The sequence below is a fragment of the Helicoverpa zea genome, chromosome 3 (assembly GCF_022581195.2).
Source record: "Helicoverpa zea isolate HzStark_Cry1AcR chromosome 3, ilHelZeax1.1, whole genome shotgun sequence".
NCBI classification, from domain to species: Eukaryota; Metazoa; Arthropoda; class Insecta; order Lepidoptera; family Noctuidae; genus Helicoverpa; species Helicoverpa zea.
The window spans coordinates 1,146,724-1,173,530 of record NC_061454.1 but is presented as its reverse complement, the minus strand read 5'-3'; the positions used below and the strand labels follow the sequence as shown (position 1 = coordinate 1,173,530).

Here is a 26,807-nt window from a genome sequence, read left to right as displayed (position 1 = left end):
CGGATACCTGTCAGTCGGTGCCGGCCTCACTACAACTATTGATTAAACATTACTGCATAATGTCCACCATTTTGTACCGACTACGAATTGCGATACTGTGGCACGCGTCCACCAGTCTGCGCATAGAATACCAACGTTATACAACTCCTCACTACAAGACCTCAAGGCTAAAATTAGAAAGCCTTTTCAAGAAAATGATTTCTTACGTAATGGAAACCCATTCCATAACATTTGAGCAGTCCTAACATGCTTGTCTGGGGAATTTGGAAAAATAGTTGTTTTCACATAATATCGTGAGCCTGATTAAATTATGTCACGCAATCGCGACATAATCGCTTTAGTGGCCCTTAGTAAACTGTTTTGGTATTTTATGCGTCACTAAGCACGCATTTAAGGACCTCGTGTCGCTTTATTATTGCAGGCTGGTTAATTAACGACATTTTTGTAATTTTCGCCAATTAGTCACTGCACAGATTGCGAAATGGCAGATTTTCTTTTCCGAAAGTGCCCAATGATTTCGTTTCAAGGTTTTCAGTTGGTCAGTTCAATTTAGTGGTTTTTAATTTACCGGAACTTGATTTCTTAACCGATGAATTACCATCAATTTGTGGTGCCTAGAAAAGTCCTTTTATAAAATGCTTGACTAATAACAGAATTTCAAACTAGATTTGAAATAGACCCAGGCGATATGCCTTCTGAATTATTGATGTTCGAAACATTAAAACAATTTACGATCGATCTCCACTCTTCTAACCGAGCAAGTCCTTGGTATTCAACTTCATGGCTTCAGAGCCCATGAAACATGGGTTTTACGGACTATACCGATAGCCTTGGAAATGCGAATTTCTAAGAAACTGTATTCCTCAGAATCGTTATGATTGTTCGTTACAGCCGCAGCCACGCATTCTCTTGCGCATAACTGCCGGAATCGAACGTATCGAGAAACATCTTCATAATTAACGCTCTAAAGGTTTCTTCGATCTATCATCCGCTCATAATTCACGTCGTAACACCGTGTAACGCTTGTCACTACATTCAAGTGTAGGTGGATTAGCAAATATATAGCGCCATTGTCAACTGACAACAGGGGACTCGAAATCACATAATTGTTTAGGGGACGATTATAACAGTAGGGTTTAATTGGCTTAACAAGTTCAGCACCCTTTGCGGAGGGTGCGGCGAGGCTTACAGATTTTGATCATCTTTATTACCATGTCATTTTGCTTAATAAAAACATTACTTTTACAATGGGATTCATTATGATGAGAGTGTTAAATGGATTACTCTCGTCGGAGTAAGGAGTCCTTTTACATGTAGAAGTTTACGCCTTTTTTATTTGGCGTCGAGACGACACACGTTATTGATCCTGTACGAGGGTTGAACAATGCTATAAAACACGCGTTTCATCTCTTGCGAGAGATCTAACGCGTATTACTTCTGTTTTGTGGCTTAATGGAAAACGAAAGATCACCGACCTGCGGTTTGTTCATTTTCTAACATACAGCCACACATGTCCACAATGATGCATTGCGGCTGCTTACAAAGTTTGCGTGTTCCGAACTATTCCGTCCACTGACTGAGTTCGACAACTTGAGTATTTGCAAACTAAGCTCCTTTACGACTTGCACCAACTTAAATAATTTCCATTTCAACCCCTTCTTGTTGAATGGATTTAAAAATAACACTTTTGCGGTGAACACTATAAAACAGGGTTGTATACAAAGTCGCACCCATTTTCCTAATGAGCGTAACTCGTAGAGTTGATGCCGTCTCCGCTATTCTGGAATGTTCTTTACGGTGCATAGAATATATCTCTTGTTTCTGCATCGCCTAGCCACCGCATTTGCGTCGTGTTTAAAACACTCGTACGTGCCAACGCTCATATTCCCAGCGGTAGTAAATTTACTTTCAGCTCTCCCCTCAAGGGTTTTAAAGCCAGCCTTTAAATATTTTATCAGGTTTTCCATGTTGTATCGTGCGGCGCCGGAGGGGGCTGCCCGTCGACCTTTCAGTTGTGACTGCCCCGTTTGTATTCGATTACCATTTTTTCTGCTTTATTGTTTTTATGCACGTTCATTAAATTGCCGTTTTATACAGTTGCAGCTCTATTGAATATGGATGAAAAATTATAGATTTGAATTCTGAAGTAACGAGTGAAACCGTCTCGGGTTGAATAACTTTGGTTTTTCTATTCTATATACTAGCGAAAGCGCGTATTTCAGCAATTTTACATTGGGTATCTCTTATCTTTTTCTCAGCATCTCATCATTTATCCTAGCTAGTCAAAGTCCAGATTTTTCAAGCGCATATCTGCAATCTGCGGTACCGTAAAACAGCACAGATTGGAGCGGTTCGCCGCAATATTTCCCCTTGGTTGGTAATTTGTGAAATCGTTATGAAAGGAAGACTAAATTACACGGAATTGAAGAGGCAAGCTCATGACAATTGTTTTGACATGAATTATAGCGAAAGCTATATAATTAACTTTTGATAGATAGCCCTCCCGAGACGCTCGTGCAATCACAAATATTGTTTTCATTTCGAATTGCTTGGTTGGCGAACTTGGATTTTAGGAAATTAATTTCTTCGGCGAGGGGTAGTTTTATTTGATTTGTAATGTATACGAATAAATGTGAAATTATCATTCCTTTTGCTTGACATATTTGTCGAAACAATGTTTTCCATTGTCATTCGTAATTTGGTCCCAAAAAAAAGGGAAAATGCCCTCCACCGCGAAAAATGAACACAGGTTTATATCCTGTTAAAACTTTGCGTATGAATCGGCTGAGAATTAAAGTTTTAAGTCGACTTAACAGTTTGTATAGCTTGGACTCCACATTGTCTGCTGTGTAAGTAGGACTTAGCGTTGCCGTGAGGGATTATCCGTATTTGCGGAGAATTTGGTCTGAACTCCCGCATTCCCCTCACGTAGCGGCCTCATCTCCCGGCGTCGTGTCGTCGTTATTACCTCGATACTATTACCGAGACGTCCCCAACAACATGAGTTGGAGCCCAAATATCTAATAAATGACTATTCATTTGCGATCTTGGGCATATGACGTCATGTTGTTGAGTTGTCTGAAATTCATCAAGGCATATTACAAAACTTATCTTCTTCTCATACAAAGAAAGGCGTATTTAATTTTGGAATAATAATTTAATGACTTGATGACATAAAATACGAACTACGTATTTTATGTCATCATAAATCGAACAACATAATCCTTTTTATCCCACAAATAGGTTTGTTAAGGTTAGGCTGATGACTCCTAGAGCTATAAAAGTTGTCTCCTATAACATGTATTTTCAGGAAACATTGATCGTAAAACTAGCTTTTTTATTATTACTCATGATGTGAATTTTTCTGTACATGTAGCCAACATTCTAAAGCTTTGATACATGTTATGTGGACTGCGACATTTTCCATCGATTGTTTGTTCACCACAACCGATGCTTTCCACCAGTCACGCGAGCATCGATTCATTAGAACGTGCGTCCGAATGCTCCTCAAATAAACATTAGTTGGGTCCAATTGACCGGCGTAATCGTTTTTCGATTGTGTTTTAGGGCTGTTTGGGGGATGTTGACTTGGCAATGAAGGCGTGCCTTCTGGTATTTGCAATTTAAGTTTTTGACGTTTTGCTCGTTCGTTCGTATAATCAGACGGATTACATTTCTGTATTTAAGCACCTTATGGTCTTCTAGTGGAATTGAACATTAAAACAGAACTCCAGAAAAGTTAATTTTCGATTTTAGGGGACTTTGGAAACACTTGAGGTTACTTCATCAAGCTGAGTTGATAGTCAGTTGTTTTTCGAAGCCAGAGGGATCTGTTTGTCTCCGCAAGAGTAGTTAACGTCGCGGGCCCGGACTCCGCTGACGTTCCCTTTCTGTCCTAGCTCACCGAAGGTCAGCGCCCGCCAAGAAACCAGTAGGGAAACCGAGGACCAAGCAACCGAAGAAGGTCAAGTTCATAAGTAAGTAATGTTTTACAGGCAATTCTTCAGTAAGCTTAATTTCTAAACACTTTGAAGACTTCTGTGTGCAAATGGGAGCATTTGCCTGGCTTTGTCTATGTACCTAGCCAAGCCATGGTTCCTGGTAACTACAGCCATGCAAATAAAAGATCAGGATTTCCTAGCCTTTGCTCTTTGTACTTACGGTTTCTGGTACCTGGTAACATAACATGGAAGAAAATGATGATCTTCGAGACCGATTCAAAGTTAAAGCTGCCATATTAGACAGACTGCATTAATTGACAAAATAAATATACATTAAAAATAAATAACGGAACACCAGTATACTTACTCGTACTCCATTTCGGCATTTAAATCCTGAATTTTGGAAGATAAAAAACAACATTAATCGTAGCTGGCAGCCATTTGGAGAGCTTTCAATTTGGCTGCCAGGAAAGTTAGCTTGTTCTAGCTCGACTAAGTGCAGTGATGAAGGGTTACTGCCAAAGGATGTTAAGTAAGGCTTTCAGCCTGAGTCAGCTTGGAGACTGGGAAATTCTCTTTCATAAGCCACGGAGTAGATAGGAAATGGAGTCTTTTATAGCGTCATATTTTTCTTAATTATGGTACCATATTATCGGGCCCATGACCGGGATGTTTGGCGTTCGTTTTTGGGAGGCCTACGTTCAGCAGTGGACGGCAATTGGTTGATATGATGATGATGATTACCGGGATCCTCCTACTTTTGCCGAACATTCATTCATTAACACAGCTTTTTAAACTTTTTACTTTTATATACTGACATAGCATTGTATGAAAAGCAAGACACTACAATTTGTTTTAATGTTAGGCAAAAGTAAAATTTTCACCTACATTTACCGACAACATTATCACTCCGTTCGGCACTATTCCGTGACACTATACAGGGTGAGATCCCTTTCAAAGATAGTACACAGCCCGGGGGATGTGAGTCCCCTTTGTGTCGCGGGTCAAGAGTTTTCACCCCTTTTAAGTGAGTTATTGTTAGTTTTGTATTGTGGCGCGTGTTTGTTTTTTTGAAGCCCCTTTTCACGTGGCCGAGTGAAATTCCGACACTTATTTAAGACCCTTGGCGCCGTGTTTTCCCCCTTCAGTTTTTTTATTGTTCAGGAAATTGTATTTGTTGAAGCTACTTAATCTAGAAAATTGATGCAGTAGACTTTAAATTTTGGGAGAATCTTATAGATACGTATTCTAGTTACTACGTATTGTTCATAGACAATAACATGCATTAATGAGAAAGCTTTGTTCTCAATAAAGTCAAATCATCCTATTCTATTCTAGCCTTTCAAAGTACCTAGCTCTGATTAAATATTTATGCGTATAATGGAAAGTCACCCCCGCCCTACGTCGTCGAGTGTGAGTCACCTGTTTTTATACCGACATAGTTCGCAGACAGTCATAATATAAGCTCGATTGTAAATGCAATTGGCATGACTCATGGGGGTGTTGGGAGCAATGAGCCCCCTAATTTCCCCCCAATAATTAAACAATACAGCATTCCTTGCCGAAGTTTACCCGACCTTGAATATAACAGTACCCCTTACCCCGGTTGCGTTTTAAGAATTCCTCCCTTAAACGTCGGGGGCGGTAATTTAATGAGTTTAGCGAGTGTATTCGGATGGGGACGTTAATTAACGCCTTTAAAATTACGCTTAATTTGTAAAATATTGTCAGAGAAATTAGTGGGACGGTTGGAGATGTAATAATTGGTAATTTGGGGGATCGTTTATGTTTGGAAGTGTCAATAGTTGTATGTGAAAACTCAATTAGCACAATTTATATGGAGATTTAAAAGCGTTATATTCCTGGTTTACATTACAGGGTATTAAGGGGGTTTATTGCTGAAAGTGTAGGCAGTTATTTGTTCGAGGGATGTTTTATAAAACATTTTAGGCCCAATGCGTAGCTCGGCGCGACCTCTGCTCAGGGTCATGACTTGCGGTCGATTTTTTGGACACGTTCATACCTATCTATGGATATAGGTAGATAATATCTATCCAGTTGTGGGTAAGCGGTTTAATGTTCGATTGGCGTTGTTTTACGTGTTCAGATTTACTTTTACGAGCCTGTATCATAGATATTTAATTAGTGCTTATGTATTAACAGTAAGTTCATACTAAATACTCGAATAGACGGAGATTTCTTCGCCCTCCCTATAAAAAATCACGGTAGTTTTATAAATGAGGGTTTAATACGTGCTCTAAAAGAGTAAACGATTAATTAACTGCCGATAACCACACAATACAGCCACAGCACTCATCCACCAAACAACATATTTCCTATAAGCTGTACGTTTACCTATAAAATTGCAAATTGCTGCGGCCATTGTTCGCAGCGTTCGATTAGAGTGTGCAGTTATGGCTTTATGCGTCGCGCGCGACCGTCAAGTGATGCGTAGTTCCGACCCTATGCAACAATGGTGTGACATAACTGTTACGGTGTCTATGGTCTATGAAGATAGTTTGTCTATTGTTATTCGGAGGAAGACGTGTTTTCAATATCCTGTCTACTTTCTTATGTAGAACGGATCGAATGGTACCTACATGTTCATAGGACGAAGGCGCAAACGAGGAAAGTACCCATCAGAGAGTATTATTTCAAAGCAATTTAGTGTTACCTACATCATATTACCCTATCAAATTATAGGATACTAAATAGACTAACTAGAGGTTCTTTCATTGTTCTCTCTAAATTTATTTGATTGCATTTAAACGTAGGTAGGTAAACTCCTTGGATATTTATGTATGATCACGCACACAAAGCTTTGTTCTTTAAGCTGTTTGTATTTCGTAAAGGCATGCCTAAAGTTCCTATGTGACCATAAAACGAACTTAGATCCAATAAGGAGTGCCATAGAACTATAAGCCTTCATAAGTCTAGGAACTGGCGATAGCCACTGCCCAAACACCATACAACCACATTTGCAGTCGTAAAATTTGTCTCGATATTTTATAGCTTTATCGGGGACCAAAAAGCGTCATAACTTCATAACGGTATACAGAGGTCAATATGACCCTCCTATTTAATGTTCAGTTATAAACATTAGTGACTCAATCACAATTACATGATTATGATTTCGCATCAAGCTAACACAAATTACGTTTTTGTATCAACGTTCAGAGCAACGTCAATTTAGAAACACGAACGCACAAAAACTGAGCGAAAATTGATTACTTTTAAACGTTTCTAGAAAAAAAGTGAATGAATAATTTCTTGGTAAATTGTAACGTAAAAAGTAATTTATGATGTGAAGCGTAATTATCAGATACGACGATGTACCCAATGTTTATATTTATGAGTGATGGCCGTTGTACGTGGTCGTTATGTGGTGTACCAGCCATTTTGTGACCATTGAGCTTCCATTTGTGAATTAGTTGTGGCTTGATAAACTGTGTTATAATTGCTTAGGTACGTTTGGTGTGGTTATTGAACCATGTAAAGGAATGAATGACTATGTTGCTGTCTTCTGATTCTTCGAATTGTAGCAACTGCAATGTGTTCTTCGTGTATGCCAGCAAAGACATATTTTGTAATTTCGTTGTTAATGATTTAGCTACTAAACCACATACATATCACAGTAGGTACCTGCAGTATCACGTAGTACCGAAACACACTTAAATATCCAAGATAGGTTCTATTGAAATAATTTCCGACAACAACATCTTTCAGGTACATAATTACTTCTGAATTTATAATGACTATTTATGTGATTATAAAAACGACCAAAAAGCTACAGACAAGAAAGTAGTTCTCCTCGAGAACTAAACCAATCGACTTCATACTAAAGTACTAATTAAATAATCTTCCTCAGCCACCGAGATCCGCTGCCAAGAGATGTCTAAGGGAGGTCTGGCGTACGAGGTGATCCTGGCCGAGCCAGTGGGAGTGCCCGTGCCTCGCCGCGCTGACTCCCCTGAGAAGACGCCCTCCGTTGAGGAGATCCAGGAGAAATTGAAGGCGGCTGAGGAGAGGAGACGTGTAAGTAGGATAGGGGAATTTGTTCAGGATTAAACTACAATACAAACTACTAAAATACAACTAAAATAGGGAAGTCCAGTAAGAGTGGTCTTCTTATCTCGCATCAACTTTTCTTGTTTATTAATAGGCTTCGATAATTTTTGTGAAGCATTTCAATTATATTTTATGTTCAAATTATATACGACATACACCTATACTAAATCGAAAATGAAACTTAGTGAAGACCACCATGTTTGCACTGCCGATAACACTGCAGTAATATAACTGGTTAGAGAACTGATAAAGAATAATTAATTTCGCAAATAATTGCAATTCTAGGAACCACATCCCTATATGCTGAAAGTTTTGGACCAAATTCAATTTCCCCATTTCCACAATCACCTAAAAACAACACCAATCACCCTCCCACAGAGTCTGGAAGCCAGCAAGATGGCTGCCATCGCACAGAAGATGCAAAAGATAGAGGAGGCGTCTCGCATCCGCAGCGAACAAACGAACAACTTCATCGTCAACACCAAGGAGGCTCTGGACGCCAAGATGGAGACGCACGAGGAGAAACGCGAGGCCTACATCAACGAGCTGCGTGCGCGCCTCAAGGACCACTTGGAGGGTGTTGAGAAGACCAGGTAATTGACGTTCCTATGGCCATTATCCTGCTGAACCATCTCGTAACCACTTGGATAGGTTTTAATTAGCTGCGATCCTGAGCCGTCTAATTCAAAGTCTTGTTGCTGGTGGTAATTGCCATCTATTCCTCATGTAGTATCGTGAAATTTCCAAAATCTAGGTTTCCAAAGGAGTCAGCATCCTAGATCCGTTACAATGTTTTATTGCGGGATCTAGGATGCCTCCTAACTCAACCATCCCTGGGAGATGCAAGTTTTCTCTTCAAGGCATACTTATTCTAAGAGCTGGTTTCTTATCTGGTATAGACTACTCTCACGTGGTGTTTCGTTCTCCCACAGGCTGACCTTGGAACAGCAGACGATGGAAGTGTACAAGGCCATCGAGGAGAAGATGAACACCGCCGCCGACAAGCGCGACGAGAACATCAAGAAGATGCTTGAGCGCCTGCGCGAACATGTAAGCTAACTTATGTCTCCACAAGTTAGACTAAAACTTCTCGAATCTCTTCTGTTTGGGCCAATTTAGTTATTGATTGATAGGTGTAACGTGAAGGACCCTCGTTTAATTCTATGTTCATTCGCTTATAGGAAGAGCAAGTCCGCAAAGTTCGCGCTGGCAACCACGAACGCTTCCAACAGCTGGAGAGCGCTATCCAAGAGAAGCTGCAGCAGGCCGCCGACCGCCGCTTGCTGCTCGAGGCCGAGCAGAAGGAGAAGCTGCGCAACCACGTGAGTGTCGCCTGCACTAGTGTAGCATACAGCGCTTCCAGCAGCTGCAGAGCGCCATCCAGGAAAAGCTGCAGCAGGTTTAATAATAATAATGGTCTCCAGATCCTATGGTGGTTCACTAACTGTAGATCACATTCTCGGCCGACCCTACCAGCATGGTAACTGGTCATGACTTAGTCTTAAGTGGACTTCTGATGGGTACGTGAGGTAGACCCATCCGAAAGACTATTCCTGATATGCAGCCACAACAAATATTTCAGGTATTGCCTTTATGTCTTTGGGTGTAATGTGTATCAGAGTCATTTCAAATTGGACGTTTTGTCCACGGTTGAGCCGCACGGACACGAAACATCCAATTTGGAAGAACCCTCACTGTTATTTCTTAATAGTGACAAATGATCTAATTACTTATTTAATCTATTTTTAAAGTAACTTGTAATACAAATTGGTACCTGGTAAGCGCCTCGATGTCTGTGCCTCGTTGTGACCTTAGGTCTTAGGTGTTCTGTTTGTATGCCGGCTGCGGCGGTTCGAACTGGTTTCAAGCGGATTGCGAGGTAATCACAAAATTATACTCGACACTTTTCGCTGGGGGGCAATTTTCAAACTATTTTTTTGCGTTGGCAATACTAAGTCAGTGTGCCTAGTTTAAAATTGAAAATGTGCTGATGGCATATCAAAATTTGGCTTTTTAAGTGATATTATTTTATTGGGGCTCAAATTGGCTTTCACGCAATTCAAAAAACCAAATCAAACCGTTTCAGCCATTAGTCAAATCAATAATCATATTACTCTTCTTCATCCATCTTTCATTCATATAGCATGTGTTATGCATGGTTGTTTTTTATGTTTATTTTTGTTTTTTTTTCGCGTAAATACAGAACCTTAAGCTAGCTGAGGTGCGTTCGGCCGCCACGGCTAAGGTGGAAGAAATAACCAAAGATATTGAGAACAAACTCACCACTGCCGAACAGAACAGAGAGAAGGAAATGCAGAAAAAGTTGGATTTCGTCAAAAAGGAGGTCGGTTGTGTTTTTTTTTGCTTGATAGATGATGCAGGTGTTGCCATGTAGTACCTATTTTATAAAACTTTATTTTATTAGGCCATTGGTGTTCTTTGATTTTATGATTCTCATCATTACATTAGGTATTCAGAAACTCATAAATTGACTGTGTCACAAGATCTAAAATAATTTGAAATCGAAATTGTCTTGTTACAAATCAAAATATGAAGCTGCATGGTTACAATAAGTATGTCTTATGAATATTCTACTACATTTTTATGCCTATAAATTAATTTGCACTGAGAATTTTGCAAATCAGTTTGATACGTAGATCTAACATATCTTTTTAACTATAGTTGTAAAACCGAGTTCTTGAGTTATTATTATACTTTCACCGTAAAACTGCTGCACCGAATAATTTTCAAAAAGGTATTAATTCTCTTGTTACGAATTTGAAAAAGCTAGTACATTTTCTATATGAGTCTCGTTTTGTCTCCCCAGGAGAGGCGCGCGGAGCTGGTGCGACAGAACAAGAGCGCGCGCGTGGACAGCGCCGCCGCCGTCACCTCCGGCTAGGCAGCGAGCACATCCCACACCACTCTCTGTTATACCTCCGTTACTGAACGACCGGACGTAGGAAACCAGGCTAACTAACACCCTAGGCCGGCAATACACGAACCCCTTAAAGCAGTCAGGAGCAACAGCTTCAAGCTGCCACCGCCAGAATCAGTGGAGTCCATAGAATTCTGCAGTTTACTGTGCAGTCGACAGCTTGAAGCTGCCGCCCCTAACTGCTTTAAGCGGTTCGTGTATTCCCGACCTTAGGCCCAAATTCGCCTACAATATAAACGTCAGTTTTCTTAAAACAACTGTATACTTTGAAAATGCAGAGTAAATAGTTGTTTTATGAATAATGGACGTTTATGTTGTCGATGAAAATGGGTGTAATAAGGTTACACTGGTTTCCCGAGTCCCAGATGGTTGAAAAGCCATCAGAAATTACTAACATTTCCTAAAGTTAAGTCGGCTTCGGTGGAACATCTTATCGATATTTGTAATAGCAGTGCTGACAACTTTTGTCGATAATGTTAGTGGTTCCTGATGATAGGTTAAGGTCTTTTGGCTGGTCCAGTAGCAAAATTTGTACTTCGGTGTAAAATGGAAGCGCCACTTAGACGGCCGATAATGCGTCGGTGTTGTAACATATAAAAATATTGTGATAAAAACTTATAAAAAAAAATATATTTCTCTAATATTGCGCACCGTACGGCATCCTCACAATATTTGTGTTACACCCCCAGACGTGCTTACTTTGTGACAACAATGTCCGCGTGATCATGCTTACGACATCTTTGATTCTAAATTAAATAGTTTAAGTTAATTGTTTTCATCGACATTATGGCAACATTGCTGTACACTTTAAATAACAATAATTATGGCCTATTTCAAAGAATGTACTTAATTGAATATGTCTTAGACGTGATCCTATCAACCAGCTTTTAGTATTCCAATGGAACACTGAATTCGATGATTTGGATCTTCTGTCTTGGCATACTAAAACTTGGACAGTCGCACTCAGGGTTCTGTACGTAAAAGCCGCATATTTGCCTTTTATTTTTATATGATGAAGTGTTTATTTGTAGACTGGCATCTCGCAGAGGCTAGCTGTTTAGTTTAGTGCGGAACCCTCGGCAAATTAACGAATGATGAGATTTGTAAGCAAGCTGGCGGGACAGCTCGATGGTGGTATGACAAGTATCCCTAATCGTTAGTTATAGACTTATATCATTATTTTTAATGTTTATCATACGCAACAGTATTTTTAGGGAGGTATAATCTAAATTTAAGTTTCATCACGTTCTTATAATTGTATCGCCGTAACGCTATTAACTGCCCATTAATGATTATACGATATTTGACGGAACTGTGTTGTGTTGGAGTCGGGAGGCGTGTGGCTGTATGCCGTCGCCGGCGGGCCGCGACGCCACCACATCTAGTCTGCATTAATATAAGTCTGTATCACTTCCTTTTATGATCTCAATCGGTACAATAAACATTACCCGTCTTACCACAAAAACTTTTTAACGTCAGTTTAAGACTTGTCTAAAAAAATGTCAAATTATGACGTTGACATATGGTTCATTTTGGAGCCACATTTTTTTTAGACAAGTGTAAAACAGTGGTTAAAGTTTTTGTAGTAAGACCGTACAAGTCGGATCGTTAGATGATTAGTTACCCAGCGGAAGTGCCTCAGTATATTCGGTATTCGGCTCTCGGATGATATCAATAAAGTGTAACGTATAAAACTGCCTTCATAGCGTTTTATATTTTTTTAATTGTAGATGGCGAGGGCGCCGGGCCGCGGACGTAACGGTGTGTTGGACACGAACCGCTTCTGTGATGTTTTTGCTCTAGTGATATTATGTATCGTATCGTTCGGTTAGGCACAAATTATATCGACTCGGACGCTGATGCGTACGCGGAGGCGGTACAACGCGGGACTGTTAAGTGAGAGTATCCTGTATTTTATAGTATATTTTTGCCATTCATTTAGCGTCGGTCTGTTTTATCGTCAAAGGTATGATAATAATTGTATATAATATTAAGAGATGATGTATGTAGGCTTGGCGCGGCGGCGCGGGGCGGCTGCTTGCTGCTTCTCTGTGTTACTAACGCTGTATGAGTAAGGGAACTAGGTGTAAGTTACTAGCTTGTTTCTCGGTGAAGAAGTGAAAACCTCTGACCAATTTGCCTTGGGTATTGTGTAGCCTTTTAGATTCTCACGATCGAGACGAATCATGTATAGCGATGCAACATATAGCTTTCAGATAATTATATTATTGTTTTTCGTAATTTTTGCGTAATGTTAGTCACTCTCCTATCTCTTATTATGGTGTTATTATCGTTAATTTTTATATTTTATGTGATTAATTATATTAATGTGCTTCAGTTTGTGAGGTATATGAAAATTGCTGTTTGAAGTGCAGGCAACTTTTGTAGTTTCATTGTCGTATTAAATAAAGTCATAAATACTAATAAATATGGATTTTATTTAACCTGAAGCTCTTCCTCGTAAGTAGGAATATAAGGAGATTACATAAGGGATTACGTAAGGAACCAGATAGAGATAGAACATAAGGGATTTTACAGGAGGTGTATGTACTTTCCTCCTCCTATATGGTAGTACATTGGGGTAGTAGGAACATATTAGAAGTGCATATATGAGGGGTGTATTGGGCCGATAACATGAATCAAAATTATTTATATTTTTGACGTTCATAAGTATGTACTGCTTGTAAAACCCTAAATGGAATGATATTATTTGACTGATTGATTTTACTTCCAATAATTTTGGAGTCTGTTTCATTGTGATAGGCCATGTTATTTAGTTTGAGTTACACTTTTTGTATAGATACATATCGCTCACCTAGCAGTATAATGACACATTTACAAAAAAAGCGAAACTGGGTTTTTACGGCCTAAGTGTTTAAAAGTGTATAATTTATAAAGTGGTAAAACGGTACGGCATTAGTTGTTAAAACTATAAAATCTAAGATGAAATATAAAATGAAGTCATAACCTCGTTTCAAACGTTTGCAAAATCTTTGACCCTCATTTCTGTAAAATAAGAAAAAAGTAGATGTGTCATTATACTGCTAGGTGAGCGATATGTACTTGCCTCTGTGTACTCTCACTGACTCTCGCTCACTCCCTACACTCCCTATCCACCTCCAATAGACAACCAAATAGCCAATTGCCAGTTGCTGCAATTACTACTCCATGTGCAAAGCACCTAATTTAATAAATGTGAATCTATGTGAACGCACCCTTCGTTGGCAAATCCATCCCACAACCTTATTTGTCCCTCAGCGGGAACGGCTGGAGTACATTACAGTAGTGAAAGAGGTGCCAGAGCATAATTGCTATTATCACTTTTTGCCTAAAAGCGATATTAAATTCATCCATCCATCTCCAAAAGACAAATATAATGACACGCAGGGGCTTAATATGATTGAATGCTACGGATCTTCGAGAACAATGGCATATGGTCAGTGCCACTGGCTGGCAGCAAGCCAATGCGCAGCAAGCTAGCTTAAAAGCCTGGTACTCAAATATCAACGACTGTCACACGACGACACAAAAAATCGAAACTGTCAAAATAAAAATGGCCGCGCATCGTGTGTTCATTTCGCATTATTGTTGATTCAAGATTTTACCTCGTAATATCTACAATTAATTGTTATTTTAGTCTAATTGTATAAAGAAGTTATCGTAGTTTTTTAGCTGTGATTTCAAAGGTGTGTATTCATACAAAATGGATTCAAATAAGGAAGGTAAGCGTAAGAAGGAAAGAAACAGTGATGATGAAGACAGACGAAGGGAAAAGAAGTCTAGACGAGCTCGATCGAGGTCTAGATCGCCAGACGAAAGCCGCGACAGAGATTCCAGACGGAAACGAAGACACTCCAAGTCGAGGTCACCCGGCGAACCTGCTAAACATGAGAAACGAGCAAGCTCTCCGAAGGAGCCCGAGGTAAAAAAAGAAGCGCCACAGCGACGTGCTAAGGACACAGACATGTTAAACACAAGAACAGGAGGTGCCTACATCCCTCCAGCCCGCCTCAGAATGATGCAGGCCCAAATTACAGACAAATCTTCAGTAGCATATCAAAGATTGGCTTGGGAAGCTTTAAAAAAGTCAATACACGGCCACATCAACAAAATTAACGTTGGTAACATTGGTATTATTATCAAGGAACTGTTAAAAGAGAACATAGTTCGTGGTAGAGGTTTGTTATGTCGATCAGTGATACAGGCTCAAGCTGCTTCACCTACATTTACTAATGTCTATGCTGCCCTGGTAGCCGCTGTCAACTCTCGTTTCCCAAACATTGGTGAGCTCCTTCTAAAGAGGTTAATGATACAATTCAAAAGAGGATTTAAGCGCAATGACAAACCTATTTGCATATCATCAGCTTCATTTATAGCTCACTTAGTCAATCAGAGAGTTGCTCATGAAATTCTAGCTTTAGAACTGTTAACATTACTGGTTGAAACTCCTACCGATGATTCGGTAGAAGTAGCTATAGCATTTTTGAAAGAATGTGGACAGAAACTGACTGAGGTGTCCTCGAAGGGTGTGAATGCTATATTTGAGATGTTGAGGAATATTCTCCATGAGGGACAGTTAGACAAAAGAGTGCAGTATATGATTGAGGTAATGTTCCAAGTGTGGAAGGATGGGTTCAAGGATCATCCGGCATTGATTGAGGAGTTGGAGCTAGTACCTGAGGAGGAGCAATTCACACATCTCATGATGCTGGATGAAGCTACTGATGCACAGGATATTCTGAGTAAGTAATTTGTAGTACATTACAGTTCATATTCTTAAAATATTATTTGTAGTTATGAACTTTGTAAATACATAGTAAGATTATTGTTTAACACCATCAAAGTAAATAATGCTAATTGAAGTATTTAATAACTTCCAGACGTCTTCAAATTTGATGACAAATACGAGGAGAATGAACAAAAATACAAAACCCTCAGCAAAGAGATCTTAGGGTCTGACGCTGAATCCGGTGACGAGGATGGCTCCGGAGAGAGTGGAAGCGACGAAACTGACGATGAGGAAGAAGACGAGGCTCAAAAAGAAGTCACTATTATAGACAATACGGAAACTAACCTCGTAGCTTTACGAAGAACAATATACCTGACTATAAACTCCAGTTTAGACTTTGAGGAGTGTGCTCATAAACTGATGAAGATGCAACTGAAACCAGGACAGGAAGTGGAACTCTGCCACATGTTTTTAGACTGCTGCGCTGAGCAGCGAACATATGAGAAGTTTTACGGTCTACTAGCACAACGGTTTTGTAACATTAACAGGATATACATTGGCCCTTTTGAGGAGATATTTAAAGATTCTTACGGAACTGCTCACCGGTTAGATACGAACAGGCTTCGGAATGTCAGCAAGTTCTTTGCTCATCTATTGTTTACGGATTCAATTAGCTGGGAGGTTTTGGAGTGCGTGAAGTTGAATGAAGAAGATACGACGAGTTCTAGTCGTATTTATATCAAGATTTTGTTCCAAGAGTTGGCCGAATATATGGGCTTGAAGAAGCTGAATGATCGTTTGAAGGATCCGTGAGTTAATATTGTCTATTTTTGTTAGATAATTATTCTGCACTACAAAGTTATCACTCTGATCAGCCCACTACAGTCAATGTCCACAACATTGTTCTCTAATCTTCTAACCAAAAGATCAGTTGTTTTGGTTTGATTTACCTTTGATTTAATCAATCTATGAAATAACCAGTTATTCAATTAAAATGGAAAATTGTTAGTCAAATGTTATTTTATGGATGAGTTCTTAATGGTTATTGGTTTTAATTTAATGTACTCTGATAGATCAAGGGCTATAATGTGTCTTTTAGATATTAAGCGCTTCATTTAATGAGCTGCTCTTCCTATGTTTCAGAACCCTGCAGGATGCTTTCTCTGGCATCTTCCCGAGAGACAATCCAAAGAATACAAGGTTCTCCATCAATTTCTTCACATCTATTGGTCTTGGAGGCCTGACAGATGAGTTGAGAGAACATTTGAAACAGATGCCCAAGGTATGTAGAGTTAATGATCCAAACTGTTCTTAGTAATCTGTGCTAATATTAGAAAGCTGAAGAGCTCGTTTGTTTGATTGAACATGCTGAAGAAATTACTGAACCAATTTGGAAAATTATTCCAGTGTTAGATTAAGCTACCTTACATTCATGTATTTATCAAAGGAGGTAACTTTTATATGGCATGTTATACAGCATTTTAAATTGGTACTATCTAGTATAATATAATAAATCTCATCCTGCTTAATTGAAACCAACATATCAGCTAGTGACCTGTAAGTCTGCTAAATGAGTAGAAACCTAACAAACCAACAATTTTGTTATTATTTTTAATTACTAGCCCTGTTATATGTTTTCAGAATGTACCAGCGCCGATATCGGAGATAAAGCTAAACAGTGACTCCAGTTCAGAATCTAGTTCTGACTCGTCCAGCTCCAGTAGTTCTGATGATTCCTCGTCTTCCAGTGACAGCTCTAGTGGTTAGTATAGTAAACATCATCATCAATAAGATTAATATTATAAAAGGGCCAACAAATTCTACAATCTTCAAAAGTTGTAGATAGATAGATAGATAGATATTCTTTATTAGGTACACCAATGTTACATTTTTGATCTTAAACTAGGTATTTAAAGTAGGTGACATAATGGGCGGTCTTATCGCTAAGAGCGATCTCTTCCAGACAACCTTAGGATGAATTGAGACGAGAAGGAAAAGATTATATATGGTAGGCAGTAAGGCAAAGTGTACACTTGCTCCTGCAACTTGTGTACCTATAATAATATTGTTCTCATAAATACATAAACTATATATATATAATAATAACAATAAATACATATATACTTTACATATAATGTCAATACTAAATATAGATTTTCGGAAATAGGAATAGTATCCTACCGTTAAGAGGAAAGGTAGTGTTCTTTTAACATACTCTTGAAAACGGCTAATGATTGAGCCTGTCTTATTGTAACGGGCAATGCATTCCATAGCCGAACAGCCAGAACAGTAAAAGATTTGTCGAAGAAGCTAGTGGAATGCATCGCCATCTCAAGCCTCAAATTTTCTGATGACCTTAGATGTTGTAATTTATTAACAAGATGCCTATTTCTTTCCAGAATCTGAGACAGAAAAATCTAGCAAAAAGAAGAAAGAAAAGAAATCTAAGAAAGATAAAAACAAGGAAAAGGTACCGCAAACACCTGCTGAGGAACCTGAGAAACCTGTTGAGAGATGGGGACATGATGGCTTCTATGATACTTATGGTAAAGATGCTAAGAGAATGGAGAACAGACCAGATGCACGTCAAGATAGGGAAAACTTTGCAAGACCAAGGGATGTTAGAAGAAATGATGATAGAATGGACCAGAGAAACGGGGATGATAGGCGCAGGAGATATGATGGCAACGAACAGGACAATGGGGATTACAGACGACGTGACAATGACAGGGGTCGACAAAATGACGATAGAGGCCGAACGGACGATGACAGAGGACGGCAAAATGACGACAGATTCCGAAAAGGGGATGAAAGATCACGAGATGAAGGCAGAAGTAGACGAGATGATGAGAGACTTCAAAGAGATGACAGAGGTCGTAGAGATGATGACAGGCAACAGCGAGATGAAGAAAGGAGTCGAAGGGATGACGAAAGACCACGAGAAGATGGTAGAGGTCGTAAGGATGAGGAAAGAACCCGAAGAGGTGACGAAAGACAACAATGGGAAGACCTAAGAGGCAGAAGAGATGATGACCGCTCACAAAGGGATGATGGCAGAGGGCGTAGAGATGATAACAGACAGCGGAATGATGAAAGGAGGGAAGGAAATAGAGAACGTCGCGATGACGATAGATCACAAAGAGATGAGAATAGAAGTCGGAGAGACGATGAAAGATCTCAAAACGACGAGAGAAGAGGACGTAGGGATGATGATTCAAGAAATGACAAAGCTCAGAAAGATGAATTGAGGAATCGTAGGGATGATAATGACAGTAAAAACCGCAGGGATGATGATAGGGACGTGAGGGGTCGTAGAGATGACGATAGAGGACGTGGAGATGACGATAGAGTACGAAGAGAAGTTAACAAGGAACAAAGAAGTCGTAGAGATGAGAGAGATGCGGAAAGAGAACGTAGAGATGATGATAGGGAACAGAGAAGTCGTAGAGATGACAGAAACGGCAGGGACGATGATAGACGTAGAGAGAACGAGAGAAGCCGGAAAGACGTACGGACCAATGATGACAGATCAGATAGAAATGACAATAAAAACCGTGACGATGACACAAATGATTCTAGAAGGAACAGAAAGGATGCAGAAGACAGAAGGGACAATGACGAACCTAGGAGTAGAAAGAGAGATTTGGAAGAACGACAAGCTCGCGAAGAAACTAATGGAAATAGTCGCAAAAAAGATAAGAATGATAGAAATAGAGAAGCTCGTGATGAAGAAGACACTAGATCTAGAAGAAGAGATAATGACAGTGGAAAAGTAAATGGCGACGAACAAAATAATGACAAAAGTAGCGAAAGAAGAGATGATTCAGAAGACCATAAATCTAAAAAGAAAGATTCCAAAGATACAAAAGAAAAGGAAAGTAAAAAGAAAGACAAAACTGCCAAAAAAGATAAGAAAAAGAAAAGTAGGGATAGTAGTAGTGAGGATGAAAGTTCGAGCAAACGAAAGGAAAAGAAACGTTCTAAAGGTAGTAGTAAAAAACAGAAGAGTGATACTGAGTCATCATCATCGTCATCATCCTCTTCGTCATCATCGTCATCATCATCTTCTGATAGTGAGGATGAAAAGGTACATGGTAGATATTGGGATAATTTAGATATTAAGAGTAGAGACGAAGTAGAAAAGGATATTCGTGGCAGAAAAGAACGAACGTAACGTAGAAATGCTAATGACTTGAAAACAAAGAAAACTGAAAAAATATTCCTGTACTGAATATGATATCTAGTTTGTTATAAATCTTAATAAATAATTTTAATTGTGTATTTTGGTATTTTAATTTAAATATTCTATGCATATTACCGAGGCATATAACAGCTTTATGTATTCCTATTATTCATGTACATATATGAAGCATTCTGAAACCCTGAAACTTGTACAAGCTCACATAAAAACTTGTTAGAGATAAACTTTTTATACCTACGCATTGACAAAACAAAGTCAACAACAAAGACTACAATGTATATACCAACAAGACAGATCCAAGTTCACTTGCTATATTTCTTCAATAAATAATTACATTCATTATGAACAGCACAATGGAGACTATATTAGATTCAAAAACAAGTTCAGGAACGACTTCCGAAAGTCCTGAACAGTTTAAGATCAAAGCAGCATCAGCCCCTGCAATACCCAAGTTCTCAGAAGATGGGATGGTGAAACCCCAGCTCTCGGCTCCTTCGTACCTGAACTATATGAAACAGAATGAAACCCCTCCGTTTAGGAAGCCGGTAATGGAACCCTCGCCCCATATAATTATTGGAATGATAATGAATGAGGTTGAAGCTGTAGCTATGATTGCGGCTGGCGATGCTGATAAGGAGAATGGATTGAGGAAGTTTCTAGGTGCTTCCTTTTTTCTCATTTCATAACTTATTAGCTTTGATTACATTTATTAGTAGCTGTTCCGAATGAGTTTAGCCTAACGCCTAAAGCCTAGAGAGGCCTTTGCAGTTAGCTATTCTAGTTCATGGACTTATAAATGCCCACCGCGCGAAGGGTTCGGGTTTTCTTAGTTCGACACTTATCCTAGATTTATGTAGGTAACTGAATAAACAAACTGTTCGGAGAGAGGTTTTCACTTTCATAACTACTTGACACTATTAATTTTTTTCTAGCCGACTTCCTAATAGAAAAGAATATAACAGCGAACTATATGATATCTGAAAAGAACTTCCTCATCAGTCTGATGCTGGAAACGATTGAGTACGCAGCTCAAAGGGACTTCGGCGCGTACAAACTATCTGTGCTGATAACAATTTATCTAGATTCGCATTTATACTTCAAGTGGTATTACTGGCAGTCGCCCACTGCTGTGTGGAATTACTTCAAAGAAATGATGATACGACATTCAATTGAGGTGAGTCAGTTACAGGCCCTTTATTGAGAACTTGACGAGGCCCCGGAACCTTAGACAACTCTATCTTTTCTGTAATGAGTCCAGGACTTAGTATCCTACTTGAATTTTATTTCTAAAGATTTTTTTTCGCGACACGAGTTGTCTCGGACCGTGATCACGCCAATGCTGACATATTTAACAGTGCATTAGGTACTCGTACATCTGTATTCTTTAGGTAACCCTGGATCTGAAACTTTTATTTTATTAATAGGACACTCCATATGGTGAAGAGGTATTTGGACCAGAAGACTGTTACGACATAGTTTCACACTTCCACACGGTATACCTTACGAACCTGCCGCTTATACATATTCTGACCTTCGGCACTCCTCGCCTTAAGTTGCTGTGGCCCTTCAAGTTGATGAAATAGAATCTTATGAATATAAATGTGTGTTTCATTTATGAATCTACTTGTGTTTTAGTTTTGTAACTAAAAGTAATAATTGCAAATACCTGAGTCATATGTATTGCTTGTATTACAAAATCTATTTTATATAGATGACTTATCAGGCTCAATCCTACTAAATTAAAATAAAACTACCTCATATAATTACAAAAACATTTATTAACTACTAGTAGCAGCAGCCTTCAACTGCGCTTTCAGATGTTGTGGCAATTTCTTCTTCTTTCTTTTCCTAACTTTACCTTCACTTACAGTCTCCCCTTTACTCTTATTATTATTAACTGGCCCTTTCTTCTTCTTCTTTTTACAGGACAGAGGATTAGGATTATGCTGTTTCTTCTTTCTAATAGGAATTTTTCTTTCCTCAACCTTTTCTTCCACACCAAGGACTTTTTTCATTGTTTGCAGTGCCTCATTTTGAGTTTCTGTAATAAACAAGTTGGGGTTTCCTTCTAAGCTCTGTCCAGCTTTAGCATTGCTTGCCGGTGAAGGCTTTTCTAGTGTCGGAGACTTGTTGTGGAGGTACAGAAGTGGAACACCAGCTCTTTCCCTCATTTTGTCCTGTAAGTCCCTGTCTTGTGTTGCCAGTATGTAGTGCTTGTCATTCTTCCGACCTACCATAGACAATATACAGTTAGAACCTCCAATAGGCTCTTTATGATTACATTCATGTATACCAAACTGCTTCAATATAGTTAGGGCTCCATGGGTCTTTTTTGCAATTTTTTCTGTTTCTATTATGATACATCTTGTGGTCAATAATTTAGCTTGTGAGTTCAAATATTTTGGGATTTGTTCTCTTATGTTTATTTGTTCCTGAAAAAGATGAAATAATTATAAGATTTTAGACATAATACCATCATACTTAACAATATTATAAATGTAAAAGTTTGCGAGCATGCGTGTCCTCTTTTGTACAAAAACTACTGAGCGGGTTTTGATGAAACTTAGTAGTAATGTAGCTTATTTTTGTATATTTTATTTATTTGCTTGCTTGATTTACACAACTTCAATTGATTTGATTTACACAACAAAGTCAATAACATAAATCCGAGTAACATATAGGCTACTATTTATCCATGTATGGGAAGTAGATTCCTCAGGACACGGATGAAACCGCAAGTAGAAAGTATTATAACATGACAAGAATAAGTGTAACGTTACATTAAATGATTAATTTGATACTATTAGGTGCTAAGTTAGTCAGAATACCTAGTTTTGATTATTGCTAGCGGGCTCCGGGAAATTCTCTTGCCAGCGCATGCTCTGTTCTTTTAGCGTAAGATGGGAGTCAGCACTGTCAGCCTCAGGGTCAGGCAGCTCCTCCAGCGGGACCTGGATGTCCTCGTGAGGCAGCTGCTCAGCCCGCCACTCCTCGTCCACAATGTCGATCAAACGACCATTGCGCCGGTACTTGCTGTCCATTCTGTGCAAATGAACTAGTTAATAGATTGCTGGCGTTGCAGGCAAATATTTTGATATTTCGCGCTAGCAATAATGAAAACTAAGTCTTCTTCTATGTGTACGTGGCTAAGTTATTTTCTTTAGTAATATTAATAAGAAGAAGACTTACTTTAAATGCAGCAAAACAAAATGTGCCGTCCAGCAAAACTTGATACGGCTGGTGAAAACCAAAATTATTGTAGTAGAACTTTAAGTATTTCTGAACCTTTTTATATCGAGTGATCTTCATTTTATAAAACTATAGTACGAACCTGATGTTTCCGAATTATAAGCACTGTTTTTATATGATAACCACAAAAATGTGCACCACCAAGCAAATGCGAAACAAATGTTATCTGTCAAACTATGACAGCAGTGAGCAGATGTCAAAGTGACAAGTGAAAGGTCATTATCATGCATAGACATAATATTAGTAAACAGGACTGTGCATTTTTAACCAAAAAACGAGCCGAGTGAAACAGTTAGTACGGAGGCCGTCTGTCCCTTACTAATAGGGTGACTATGAGATTAAGCTATGTGAGACCAATCCGAGTTTGCTAAGATTATTAAACACAGATTGGTATTGAAGTTTTAACTTACGCAGTTTGTGACCTTAAACTACTAATATAGGCTTATAATAATTAGCGGGAATTAGCAGTAATAAAAACGGGAAGATTCGAAGTGCAGACTGATTTTTTTGTATTTTTGCTTCACAATAAAGGCGATATTATATATATATAATATCGCCATATATTATATATATATATAATATATATAAATGGCTCAGCAGTCTATATTATAGACTGCTGAGCCATTTATATCGCCTTTCTACCTTTTGTTTGGGAAACTATAACAATAGTACAACAGTTTTAAAATCCATCACCCATATTTTGACTCATAACGAGAATTCATGGGCACCCTAGTTGTTTGATTTACGAAAATGTTATTATTAGCTTACCGGTGGAACGATATATTGCAACCACCATAGGATTCACTTTCACAAGTATAAAAGCAACACTTTTTCACCATTTTAATAGTTTGAATTGATTAAATACAAAAAAATATAAACAAAATTTTAAATGCTGATTACGCGCCAAGAATGTTCAGGGTTACCGCTAGAAAATAAAAAAAAGCAAAATAAAAATTTATGTTGTTTATGTTTTAATAATAAATACGAATAAATTAATGCGATTGTTATTAATTTGTTGACTTACAATTGTTAAAATAAGATAAAAATATAAGTGATTCAATTGTTTTTTGGGAAGACAAAACTTTTGATCACAACATTTTTTTATGCTGGCAAGGTGTTAGAAAGAGACAAACAGCCTCCGTTCGAACTATCCCTCTCGGCTCGGATTTGCCTCTGTGTATTATGCAACCAATTTAGTACCTTATTGCGTTAGAATAGAGTTCATTTTCGTAAATATATATTTTGAGCGTGCGCAATCTTGTTTAGTAATATTATATCTATGTTATCATGCAACAGATCATGCAAACTTCATAAACATGTGCATGTAATACATTGACATATAACTATAGGGACAGGAAATGTCACGAAAAAAACCTGCACACCTACAGTCTGCAGTAGTAACTAAAATGGCTGCCATTACTAGGGTTGAACCACTACCGGATTCAACAAATATCGATATTGTATTCTAGTTAGAAGTACGTACGAGTCTTACTGGGTGCATAAAAATAACCTAGTATAAATAATTTCTTCGTCATAGAACTAACTATCACATTAACTTCACTGATACTAATAACCTCAACAACATCAACCAAATGGGAGGAGTCATTTCAGTAGGGTGATACCTTTGAAAAAAAAAAAACACAGGCACAGTAATTATTTATTATTTCAAATAGCCCTATGAAAGTTCTTTCACGTCAGACTAGTTGCAGGGTGCCAAAGATTCGGTCTTATGAAGAAGAATCCGCAAGAAACGCCATAAGTAGATACTCTCTTAAAAAAAATACAATAATTTACAATCGTTTTCAAGCTATTCATGAGAAAGTTATATAATGCAAATGGAGCTAATTATGTATTAATCGATAGTACAAAACAATTTTAGTGCTAAGAAAAAAATATTTATACAATTCGAAACCTATATTCGGTAACTAAGTTCTCAAGCAAATATTGCAACTTGCATTCCGATTTGCTCGTCCGTGCGGAAGCACTGCCGTGCCCGTGGTCGCCGTAGAAGCATCATGTGAAAATAAAAAGGCAAAACATATTATTTTCAATAAAATATGTCTTTAAAATCCTGAATTTTATAATCAAAATGTTTTTAACTGCATTTTAAAACTTTTTATCTGTAAAATGAAGGATATATATATAAAATCATAAACTATTCCCAAAAAATATACACATATATTCGGAACGCAACTAAAACCGCGAGGAAAAGCTAGTATTTAACTAAAGAACAAAATAAAGATGTTTTATCTTATATATAAAAATGAATTGCTGTTCGTTATCTTCTTATATATAAAAATGAATTGCTGTTCGTTAGTCTCACTAAAACTCGAGAATGGCTGGACCGATTTGGCTTTTTTTGGTTTTAAAATGTTTATAGAGGTCCAGGGAAGGTTTAAACGATACGAAGTTCGCGGGATCAGCTAGTTGAAGTTGAAAATAATACACAACTCTGAGGGCTCATGCCCATTTTCACCAACAAATACTTAAATTAAGGGATCCCCTAAGAGCATTTACGGAAAACTTAATAAGAATTTCGTTTTCACCAAAGTTTAGGTATCCCTTATCCATAGTCATTTATGTCAAAATTGGGAGAGCCCTTATTCCAAGTGGCACTTAGATTAAGAGATTGTTGGTGAAAATGGGCATCAGTGTCTTAGGGACAGTAAGTTCTGATGTTAAAATTTGTAAAAGCAGACTTATTAAGTGGATATTTTATCGATACTATTATGACAACTGCACAGCACTATGCCAATATGACATGTTATTGTAAACAACATTTATTTCTAAATATAGGTTTTTATTCAGAAATAAACCAAAATATAAGTACTTTCACCATCAATTCATGTTCCCGTAACATATTTTTTATCCAATGTGAATTATTTTATGTAGTTTCTAGCAAAAATAGGTTCCTAACCTGTGTAAAGACAATCCAGCTTGATTTTAGTGCTTCCTAGCACCACACTTCACAATACAACACATAGGCATATTCGTTGATTATTTCACTATTGAAATAGTAAAGTCTTAAAAGTAAACACGAGTGATTTTCTATAAAATAGCAAAAATAAGTCACGAAGAGCACCTATTTGACAGCACAACTATCATGACATATGGCCAGATATGGCACGCACCTACAAACAGGAGGATTTCAAAAGTAAATGTCACCATTTTACGCAATCACAAAAATATTGTTGTCCCTGTTTTCAAATACACTTATCTGCTTAGAAAGAGTGAGACAGAACTATGTTGCATAGTTTGTTTCATATTTCGCCCATATTTATATAACTATAGATACGTCTTTAACAAACGGCGTCTCCTTATAATTCTAAGCTCGATGATGTAATATGCACTTTATCTTGGCCGTAATCATTGACTTATATTCTAGTAATAGATTTCATTTAGGTCATAAGTACAGAAAGTCGTATAGTAAGTATAAAATTTATTAGATACTTGAAATGTAATCATCAACATTACATATTGATCACATATTCCATTATGATACTAGAACAGGAACAGAAAGCTGTTCTGCATTTGTCCCATGGGAACTATTTTAGTATTAGTAAATAGATAAGAACAATAATAATTCATCCACGCCAGCTAAGAACAATAATAATTTGTTTTCCGCAAAAAATATCATAGGCAACAAACTTTTTTTATTAATGACGTATACTAAACCATAGA

General features: G+C 38.1%; 5 protein-coding genes across 7 annotated transcripts in view; 3 read left to right on the top strand and 2 right to left on the bottom strand.

Annotated features, from left to right (window-relative positions):
- Positions 1-13,375, top strand: part of LOC124645943 (stathmin) — a 29,127-nt gene extending 15,752 nt beyond the window's left edge. The window contains exons 2-8 of one of the 3 annotated variants that reach the window (XM_047185928.1): positions 3,900-3,977; positions 7,810-7,976; positions 8,388-8,602; positions 8,942-9,059; positions 9,191-9,331; positions 10,213-10,353; positions 10,837-13,375. In XM_047185928.1, the coding sequence (XP_047041884.1) occupies positions 3,900-3,977; positions 7,810-7,976; positions 8,388-8,602; positions 8,942-9,059; positions 9,191-9,331; positions 10,213-10,353; positions 10,837-10,911 (935 nt within the window). In that variant the 3' untranslated portion in view covers positions 10,912-13,375. The remainder of the gene's footprint in view (positions 1-3,899; positions 3,978-7,809; positions 7,977-8,387; positions 8,603-8,941; positions 9,060-9,190; positions 9,332-10,212; positions 10,354-10,836) is intronic. The other 2 variants (XM_047185926.1, XM_047185927.1) reach the window with 2 other exon arrangements.
- A 1,119-nt stretch (positions 13,376-14,494) lies between these two features.
- LOC124645672 (pre-mRNA-splicing factor CWC22 homolog) lies at positions 14,495-19,957 on the top strand. Its single transcript, XM_047185522.1, has 5 exons — positions 14,495-15,689; positions 15,828-16,485; positions 16,820-16,958; positions 17,318-17,438; positions 18,076-19,957. Exons 1-5 carry the CDS (start codon positions 14,651-14,653, stop codon positions 19,848-19,850), a joined length of 3,732 nt encoding a protein of 1,243 aa, XP_047041478.1. The 5' UTR covers positions 14,495-14,650; the 3' UTR covers positions 19,851-19,957.
- Positions 19,958-20,089: 132 nt separating this feature from the next.
- On the top strand, positions 20,090-21,477 carry LOC124645674. Its single transcript, XM_047185524.1, has 3 exons — positions 20,090-20,537; positions 20,810-21,051; positions 21,302-21,477. The coding sequence occupies exons 1-3, from the start codon at positions 20,219-20,221 to the stop codon at positions 21,458-21,460; spliced, it is 720 nt and encodes a 239-aa protein (XP_047041480.1). The 5' UTR covers positions 20,090-20,218; the 3' UTR covers positions 21,461-21,477.
- Positions 21,478-21,635: 158 nt separating this feature from the next.
- On the bottom strand, positions 21,636-23,210 carry LOC124645673 (rRNA-processing protein UTP23 homolog). Its single transcript, XM_047185523.1, has 2 exons — positions 23,067-23,210; positions 21,636-22,309 (listed from the first exon to the last, which is right to left on the bottom strand). Exons 1-2 carry the CDS (start codon positions 23,184-23,186, stop codon positions 21,656-21,658), a joined length of 774 nt encoding a protein of 257 aa, XP_047041479.1. The 5' UTR covers positions 23,187-23,210; the 3' UTR covers positions 21,636-21,655.
- LOC124645676 (anaphase-promoting complex subunit 13) lies at positions 22,172-23,331 on the bottom strand. The gene is made up of 3 exons (XM_047185525.1): positions 23,209-23,331; positions 22,706-22,919; positions 22,172-22,309 (listed from the first exon to the last, which is right to left on the bottom strand). Exon 2 carries the CDS (start codon positions 22,916-22,918, stop codon positions 22,706-22,708), a length of 213 nt encoding a protein of 70 aa, XP_047041481.1. The 5' UTR covers position 22,919; positions 23,209-23,331; the 3' UTR covers positions 22,172-22,309.
- Positions 23,332-26,807: the final 3,476 nt, after the last annotated feature.